Source organism: Suhomyces tanzawaensis (assembly GCF_001661415.1).
Source record: "Suhomyces tanzawaensis NRRL Y-17324 unplaced genomic scaffold CANTAscaffold_8, whole genome shotgun sequence".
NCBI classification, from domain to species: domain Eukaryota; kingdom Fungi; phylum Ascomycota; class Pichiomycetes; order Serinales; family Debaryomycetaceae; genus Suhomyces; species Suhomyces tanzawaensis.
Genome location: NW_017963643.1, coordinates 475,247 through 484,647, shown reverse-complemented (window position 1 = coordinate 484,647; position 9,401 = coordinate 475,247). Strand labels below are relative to the sequence as shown.

Genomic DNA, 9,401 nt, shown 5'->3' with positions numbered 1-9,401 from the left:
AGGAGTCTGCTTCCTAGTAAATGTATTCCCAGCATCAAGAGAAGTGTATATCGTAGTCGTATTTGTAACCAAGATTACTTGACCAGGTACATGACCCACATAGAAAGATTTGATATTATCTGGACCTGGAACCTTGTTCAACTTCATACCTCCATCATTCGAAGTATATGCACTCCCGTTTCTAGTGATTAAAATCATGTTTTCAGCCCCAAATCCTGCACCCTCTTTCAAAAAGGCAAAATCTTTGATCTGATCTTCTAATCTAGTGAATGATGACTTAATCCGGAGAAGCGTATCATTACTATCGCCGCTGCCCAACCTAGAGCACACGAACCTGTGCTGCAATAAATGGTCGTTGCCCAGACATTTGTTTCTGAACCGCTTTTGCTTGGCCCACAAAAATAGTGCTGAACTACCCGATTCTTTACACTCAGCAGCAATTTTTGGTATATCTGGAACACATTCATTTTTGTCATTTTTGGAAGACTTAAAATTTGGAGAGCATTCATATTCATTTGTAGTACATTTACAAGGAGCAGTATCGTCGAGACTCAAAATTTGTGAAAAGCAGCGCGCATCTTGTGGGCGTCTTGAAATAACAAAATATTCTCCGTCGAGGCAATTCGGTTCGCTTCTACCTGGGTGGATATACTCAATTTCATCATTAGCACACCATTTGTATCCAAAAATACCCTCGAAGTCAATTGAGTACAAAACCTCAGATAATTGGCTTCCTTCTGTAGTTTTGGATGATTTGTCCATCAACCCTGAAACGGCAAATTTCTCAATAAATCCGTCAAAGGAAGTTAATAGTTTAGAAGGGTGAAACTCAATTTCAACGGATTTCTTAGTCCACGTCTTGCCTTGATCTAAAGAAAAATAATAATTCAGAGTACTCATTTTATTCATGCCCACGAATGGGATAGCCAAAATAACTTCACCCCAGGAGCCGAATGAGAACAAACACGGTTCATCAATAGCACTGGACCATGTAGCACCAAAGTCTCTGGATACCCAAGTGGTCATTTCACTCAAGTCTTTCAGTAATCCTTTTCCTTTGTTACCCACAGCCATTAAAATTCCTGAAGAGGACCCCGACTGGAAATTTCCCAAATCGTTCTGATTATTTGGGAATAAAATATGAAGAGAACAACCTTCAGATACCTTACAGCTATCGTCATCAACTATGGCCAAAGTACTCCAGTCTATACCCTTATTGAACGAAAATAACGTCTTAACATCTGAGGCACCTCTACTCATATTATCATCGTCTAAATGAATTTGACTGTTCTCCTGTACATCATTATGATTGGATACGGAGGCAATATTGGCCAACCATGTGAAAGAATTGGGTGCTTGGATTGACTTACCAACAACATTTTCCCATCCGCTCCATGAGATAGGATCGGGTGATTGGATTGAGTTTCCAACAATATTTTCCAATCTCTTCGTGAATTTCAATCCTGTGGTATCCGACGTGTACATCGTTGATAATGTACTTCCTTGCTTAGATGGAAAGTTATTCACTATTGATAGGAATACAGAATTCCTTGATAAGCTCAAAAAGGTCACACCACCGTCAGAATAATCAAATTCAAGGTCTGCCTTATTAAAGGTAAGATCTGGGTCCGTACTGACCAAAAATGAGCCTTTCGAGTTAGGATCGAGCTGATCGTTTCGAACCACGGCAACAATTGCAGATTGACCCACCCCCAAATCTGTGATAATACTCGATTCAGCTTTGGGGATTTGGACAAGTCTATTGTCATTGTGAAAAAAGTCCGACGATACCCTCAAGCTAGACTCCAAGATCGTTCCGTTCGAGTCGAAATTGTTACATAACACTACCAATGAATCTCCAAATTGAGGAGGTAAGACACGTAATATACAATTTGAATCATCAATTCCCAATTTTATAGCAGTAAACTGACCTTTCAAGAAGTAGGTATTCTTCACACATGATTCATCTAAAGATGAGTGTGTAGGACAGGTCCAAAATGATACCATCACAAGACCATCTGGGTACACGCTAATGCTCTCATTGTGATGTTGTAGTTTCCGGTTGTAGTCGGGAAACAGAATTTTCTATGTCCTTCATCTCTACCCAAATAATACTCGTTATTGTCTGTCAATGCCAAAGCATAACCAAAGAGTTCAATCATCTCAAAGGACTTTACATTAACGCCTCTAGTTTCATTGACAGGGTTGAACGACTTGCCGTTATCAAAGGAGATCATGAGCTCATGGTCTTGCAACGATAATATGTTGCTAGAACCACGGAAGTACTTCATGCTCGAGGCAACCGTGTGATGTGTCATAGTGACATTGGGGGAGAGCTCAGCTGTGACGGCAGCGAGGATGGTTAGTACCACTCCCAAAATGTGCGTTAGCCACATTGGTGTTGGGAGTTGTAGAAGGTGGCTTCTGGAAGGCTTCTGGAAGGCTTCTGGAATGGGTATTCGCACTTTGGCCCGTTCTCGCTAATTCCTAGCTCCACCACTCGCCCTACCGCGCTAGCCACTACCACTACTTGCAAAGCGCAGCCCACCTACAATAACCGCCAGCCTTCTATGGACGCCATCTCCGACAGAGTATTCACAGAGTCGGTAGATTCGTCCAACGACGGTCCGTCGCTTCTCACCGTAATTCGCCTGCCAGTTGGTACAACATCAAAGACCAGATCTCCATCAACGAGATCACCAAGTCGCTTCTCGTGTTCATGAATGCTCACCTTTCGTTGAACAATTCCAACCAGGTGGCGTTCATAGCCAGCGGTCGTCAGGGCTCCAAGGATTGTACCCCAATCCAGGCAAGTACGACGAAATCCGAACCAGAGAGGAAGACGTCGACAGAGAGCCATCGCCCGGTTTGGTGTCCAAAGAAATGTACAGAAAGTTCAGGGTGGTGGACGAGGCTGTATTGGAAGAGTTGAATCAGTGCTTGAAGGAGGTGCTGGCCACAGACAGTCACCAATCAGCCCTCTCAGGCGCCCCCAGCATGGCATGGACCTACACCTACCGTATTCTGACACTTGACCAATCCATTTCCTCCAGTTCCCTCTAAATATTACTAAATTCCACTTCTACCGATAAATGGTCCGAATCAGCATGTCCTGCCAATATCTGGTGTCTCTATCTATTGCTTGACTATGCTAATTTGCTTTCATCAAGTCATTGTCACTATCCCTAGGCCTGTAAAATCATACACATAACAATAATCCCCTTGATTTGAAGTAAACATCTCTACTTCCATCAGTGCCATGCTACTCTTACCTGGCCATTATCTGCCCGAGAATCAATACCCTCACTCACTTCCCTCACTCACTTACCTCTATCTAAATCCATCTCAGAATGCGCGTCCATCAACAACACCATGTCGTCCATCATCAGACCCCTTGTGGTAAAGAGGGCTGTGGCCGCCTCGCCATACCTCGACCCGCTCCAGTGGTCTGACAACCATCAATTGGCCATCAACAATGACACCCAGATCACCATCCTCGAGCCCAAACTCCCCAGTCTTTCCAACGCCATCTCGTTGGTGGGGTCAGTGGTGGTGCTAGACTCCAAGGAAGTGTTCCAGACCACGACTGTACTCCGTCCTGAGTCCCATGAGGCACTTCCGCTCCGTAACTTCAACAAAGTGGTGGTGGAGTCCTTGGATGAGCCCTACCTGTTGAAGCCCTCTAACGAGATGGTGATTGTGGGCCACCAGTGGACGCCATCCCAACACACCACCAGGGACAACTACCTCGGGGTGTTGTTCAACTCAGGCGAATTGCTCATCTTGGAAAGAGAGAACCTCCAGGTGGGCCAGTTCAAGGTCAAGGTCGATCTCTTCCGCACGTTGTGCCAGGAGTTTGGTGTACTCTACGAAGAGAACGAGATATCCATCTCCAGCTCGGTGTACCACTCTTTGAAGATCAAGTGCTTCTTCTTCTCCCAGGTGCCCATTGGCTCGGAGTCCGTGCTTTTTGTCACCGTCATCACTCATCTGGGTAACATTCTCGTGTATCAATTGACTGGCTCAAGGAACGATGAATTGACTCTCAGCGCCAGAATCGACACCAACCACAACATCTTGAAGCAGTCCTGGTCCGATTGGCTGGCCCAGGACCACATCTACACATGCCATTTCTCGATTGTTCTTGCTGACAACTCAATCCAATACTACCAGGTCACCTACGATGCAGTTGCCGCCAGCTTGCTGTTCTCCGAACCCGTGCAACTTGTCAAGAGCTCGAGGTTCCTAAACAATAAGAATGAGTGGCTCTTAGTGGATGGAAATGCCGTATTATTGACCACCTCAACCGGGAGCCTTCGCATAGTCACAATCAACAGTGCCAACGAGATCCAAGTGACTACCCAGAAGCTCTCCCACTACTCTACTATTGCTGGTATTGTCCATACCTTCCATGGAAGCGATCTTGATATTATTATTACTTTTGAAAATGGGGTGTTTGAGACCTATAAGTTCCATGTGGAATCGAAAATCATCACCCAAGCCCCAACTCCCAAGGAATTGACTTCCTTCGTGGGCAAGTGCTTGTATTCGTACCAAATGCAAAAAACTGAGGATAATGCCGGTGGTGAAGAGTCTACCCAAGTAAAGCAGGAAGAAGTAACGTCGTCAATCAAAGACTCGGTCATCCAGAATCTCAGTCAGCCTCTAGAAGGCTCTTTCATCAACTATGGAATACACCTAGGAAAGGATGGAATTATCACTATTGTCTACAAGGTGATTCCAAAAGATGTATTAATCTACGAAATTGCTTCTTTGAGTGAGTTCCAGGTAGCGTTTATCAAGTCAGAAGTGTTTCCAGAACGGGCCAATCCTGATACCCTCAACAACACTTCCCTTGGCTACGTGAGCAACTTTTGGCTCAAGAGATCGAGCATATTACCGGTATTTCCCTACGATAAAGGAAGAGAAATCACTCCGGAACAATTCGAGAGATACCTCAACGATGTAGTCCAATTCAAAGACACATATTTCCCCAGCAACAGCTTGGATTTAGAAATCCGTGATGAAGACATTTTCCCCAGCTTCCGCTTTACCATGATTAGTAACTTAAATCACAATAGTTTTGTCAAAGATCTACAGGTGGTGACTAATTTGAATAAGTTGATCCTTTCCGCTTTGAATCAAGTTCCCGAATCTGAACTAAAGGCCAAGCTAGAAAAATCGATCCGGGAAGAGATCCAGGATATAAAAATTAAGCTCAAACTGTTCCTATACAAGATAGTCCTCAAGTATGTCAAGATAAACAACTTTCAGCCCACTGATCAGGTTGACAAATACTTGATAATAAGATTCTATCTTGAGTTAAAGGAGTTGGATGGCAACGCCAGTGTTGAGTATTTGCACAGTATTCCAGAAGAAGCCGAGATTAGCATCACTACCAAGTTTTTCGAGGAACTGTTCAAAGTTACTGTCCATGACATAGCTGAAGACAACTCTGAGCTTGTAAACTCTACCACCAATCACAAATGGTCCAAATGTACCTTGACCAACATTCCCTTGTTGCAAATGAATAACAGACAAGACGAGGCGGGAGAGTACAACTACATACTCTATGACCAGGTGTTGATGGGGCAAAGTGTGCTTGTTAAGGAGTTATTAGAAACTTTACAATTCTGCTACATCACCGGTAACAGGACTTATAATATTCAATAATGATTAGGATCTGCAGGCTTTCGATACTGTACCATCATCTTTATACGATAATTAATATTCAATAGTGTATTACTATATAGATGCATTTGCGCTTTTCGTGAGTTTTGTAACATAAGCATATGGAAGGATCAGCCCTCATTTTCTTCCCAAATAAAAGACCCTGGAAACGATGTGAAAGGATCGTTGATAAACTCGCCATCAATGACTGAATACTGTTTTGTCCATACCAACTGGCTAGAAGTCCAATTGATCAAAGCATTGGTATTGGAAGGCGGAACATCGGTCAATTTGGTGATGAGGTATCCCATGTTGAGCTGGGCCAAAGTATAAATAATAACTGAGAATGCTGGGTAGGATTTGATCAACCAGTAATTAAACAACCCGAATCCGAAGAGGACACCTTCGCGGGACTTGAGCCATTGATTTTGCTCGAACTTAGTGAAGTTGATTCTGTGGAAGTACGCAAGTAAGAGGTCCTGGGAGAGGTTGGATACACCGTAGTACCCTGCCAAAAATGACCCGATATAGTGAGATGGAAGGAGGTTCAAAACTGCGATCACGCCAAAGGTGGAGATCGATCCCAACTTGTCGAGTACCGTCTGGAACAAAATGAAGCAAAGGATAAGGGTCGAAAGTCTGCTAGGATACGAGACTAATGCATAGATGACGAGGTTAAAGAGGTAATATTTGGCGTATCTCCTGATAAAGAACTTGAACTGCGGACAGTTACGGAGTAAGTCGTGGAGATGCTGGCTCCACGTGGAGCCCTGCTGGACTACCTTCTTGCAGGGAAGCTTGGTCAAGTTCTGGTGATAGGTGGTGTTGTTAACGGAGTCGCTGAACTGAACATTGACCAAGAACAAGCGATCAGACTGGGGGTCGTAGTAGCCTGCCAAGGTGATGAGGAAGATGTGGAGATCGAGGTAGGTGTGCATAAATTGGGTCAACGACGCCTGGACGGTCCTGCCGTTGACGGTGAACAAGTTGATGTGATTGCCGCAAAACACGATGGTCTTCGAGAGGTAGAGCGGTCCGTTCAAAAGCACGTACACCACGAGCGACATCCAGGCGATCCTGGTGAGACACGGAATGTAGGTGGGGTGATATAGAATGGATGGATTTTGGAGCGACCGGTAAGTGCTGAGGATGGCAAGCTGAAGGCCCCGGAGAATAACCCATATGGAGAACGCCTCCGACGGCTTGGAGATGAAGATAGGAGAGGGCATGCTAGCAAGTCATGGGAAGAGATGGTGGAGATGGTCAGATCGAAACGTTGCGCGCGCAGTGAGTGCGATGTAGTGTGGGGCAGGTACTGGAAGTGGCAATAGAAATAGTGGAGGTTTGGTGGTGGTGATGGTGGGAGGTGTAGATGACTGGTGGGGGACAGTGTGGATGTGTGTGTAGACACCGTGGTGGTGGCAGTGGAAGTGGTGTATATTTGAGCAGATCTGGCGCTGGACTGGCAGCGCCAGCGATGGGCCCATCGGAGCACACGTGATGCGAGTTGGTTGCTGGGCCAGCCGTATCACCAGAGCCCGAGTGTGCCGGCCATAGCTCGGAGGAGCTGTCATTATGTAATGACACAACGGCCGTGACGCGTGTCGGAGATAACACCCGCCGCCAGGCGCAGACACCAGACACTCTGCTGTCACCACCCGTGCACACCCCGTCTCTACCCCGTCACCACCCGGTCGCTCCACCCCTCCCTGCGGGAGTCACTTCCGTCCACCGTGGGGCACCATCCCCAAACCTCCGGGCTTGCCTTACCCAGGACGGCAGCCCCTCCTTCTCCACCTGCCACTCCCGCTGGTAGCCGATGCCAGCCATGACTCGGTTGCGGAGCTAAACCCCCGGTGCCTGACTCTTGTACCCCAGAGTCGCACTCCCACCTGCGCAGTCCCCCCCAGAGTCAGACCCTGCACTGGCTGCGAAGTCACACTTTCCTGTTTCAACTTTGTGTCTGGCCAAATGCCATCCAGTTTGGCTCATCTGGCTTGTCTGCCAGGCGGATAAAAGCAACGGGAAAGCCTCCAGTAGGGCTCAGCACTGTCGCTCCGTGTGGCTTACCTGGTATTTAATCTCCCTGCTCCCACTCCCTCTGTTCACAACCAATTTCGCCATGTCTGTTCAGTTGTCCTCGCCCTTGCCCCAGGCCCATGTCACCACCACACTTACCGATGTCACTGACAAGCTTCCCATGAAGCCACCCTGCCGCATCCTCTTGAAGAACGAGATGGAGCAGCCCTCGGGCAGCTTCAAGTTGAGAGGCATCGGCAACCTCATCCACAAGTCCATCATGGAGGCCACCGCCAGCTCCACCAACGAGATCCAGGTGTTTGCGTCCAGTGGCGGCAACGCTGGCTTGGCTGCCGCCTACCTGGCGTGGTTTTATAACGTCAAATGCACCGTGGTGTTGCCAGTCCACTCCAAGCCTGTTGTGCAACGGATGCTTCTCAAATTCAATGCCAAAATCGTGCTCTTTGGCAACTCCATCAACGAAGCCGACCAGCACTTGCGCAACCTCATGACGTCCTTGGACACCTCTACCACCACCCCCATCTACTGCCATCCATTCAGCCACCCATTGGTGTGGCAGGGCCACTCCACCTTGGTGGACGAAGTGGTGCAACAGCTCCTGGCGCCTGAGGTTGCAAAAATTCGCGCCATGGTGTGCTCGTGTGGAGGAGGCGGACTCTACAACGGCATCTACCAAGGCATGGTACGGAACAATATCACCAACCTGGACATCTTGTTGATCGAAACCAACCAGGCACCCACGTTGGCCGAGTCGCTCAAGGCCGACAAGCTCATCACCCTCAACTCGGTCAACTCGTTGGCCACCTCACTCGCATGCTCCTACACAACGCAACAGACCTTGCTGAACTACAAGGACACCTCGGTGGTGTCAACCAAGTTGGAGCTCATTGACGACTTGGACGCCATCCGTGCATGTGTGGACTTCGAGCGAGACTTTGGCAAGGTCGTGGAGCCTGCGTGCGGGGCTGCGTTGTCTATTCTCTATAGCAAGATCAACTTGCTCTACAAGAACTTTGGCCACCTTAAGGAAGATGACATCGTGGTTTTGGTGGCTTGCGGAGGCTCGTGCACCACTGCTGAAGACATAGGTGGCTTCAAGCAGATGTTGAACAGAAACGACAACAGGTTGTGAGTTTTCATAGTCCAACACAGAGAACGGTGGTTCGGCCATCTTATAATTTTAATAAATGGATATCGATAGAATTGGCATGTAGATGGTCTCAGTAGAATTGATGAGGGGTTTCTATTTAATCGAGTTTCAATAGAATTGCACATTGAGCTGTTTTATTGGACCAAGTGAATATTAATAGAATAGATATTGTAGATTATGTGGAACAGGTTAAGCATATAGTAATTCTAACGTGTGTGCTATTGATTGAATTGCATATTGTAGTTGATTGATTTAATCATCTGGGTATAAAGAATTGCATGTTATTTAATTTAATTACGTGGAATTCAATGGAGAATTCAGGATTTTAGTTGTTATGACTTTGCAAATTGTGTTTGGAAGGGGTAGTTTCCACGGAAAAATCATAGCTGAGACTAGAGTATAAGCTACATTGTAGTATTTGAAAACCAGAGGTGAATATCAAATTTGAACTAAATTGTGAGAATCACCAAACATAATGTATCAGATTGAAAGGACTCCATTTGTGTGCAATTCTCGTATTTGCAATCGCCAGCTTCCAGGA

General features: G+C 46.5%; 4 protein-coding genes across 4 annotated transcripts; 3 read left to right on the top strand and 1 right to left on the bottom strand.

The window, feature by feature from the left end:
• Positions 1-2,570: 2,570 nt before the first annotated feature.
• CANTADRAFT_8285 (uncharacterized protein) lies at positions 2,571-3,063 on the top strand (the record flags this gene model as incomplete). The annotated part of the gene is made up of 3 exons (XM_020211272.1): positions 2,571-2,625; positions 2,676-2,777; positions 2,810-3,063. 3 exons carry the CDS (start codon positions 2,571-2,573, stop codon positions 3,061-3,063), a joined length of 411 nt encoding a protein of 136 aa, XP_020062259.1.
• Positions 3,064-3,372: 309 nt separating this feature from the next.
• On the top strand, positions 3,373-5,673 carry CANTADRAFT_57250 (uncharacterized protein; the record flags this gene model as incomplete). Its single annotated transcript, XM_020210674.1, has 2 exons — positions 3,373-4,592; positions 4,659-5,673. The coding sequence occupies 2 exons, from the start codon at positions 3,373-3,375 to the stop codon at positions 5,671-5,673; spliced, it is 2,235 nt and encodes a 744-aa protein (XP_020062258.1).
• A 128-nt stretch (positions 5,674-5,801) lies between these two features.
• Positions 5,802-6,899, bottom strand: CANTADRAFT_57022 (uncharacterized protein; the record flags this gene model as incomplete). The annotated part of the gene is made up of 1 exon (XM_020210651.1): positions 5,802-6,899. The coding sequence occupies one exon, from the start codon at positions 6,897-6,899 to the stop codon at positions 5,802-5,804; it is 1,098 nt and encodes a 365-aa protein (XP_020062257.1).
• Positions 6,900-7,345: 446 nt separating this feature from the next.
• Positions 7,346-9,076, top strand: CHA1 (Cha1p). Its single transcript, XM_020208472.1, has one exon. The coding sequence runs from the start codon at positions 7,793-7,795 to the stop codon at positions 8,840-8,842; it is 1,050 nt and encodes a 349-aa protein (XP_020062256.1). The 5' UTR covers positions 7,346-7,792; the 3' UTR covers positions 8,843-9,076.
• The last annotated feature ends 325 nt before the right edge of the window (positions 9,077-9,401 follow it).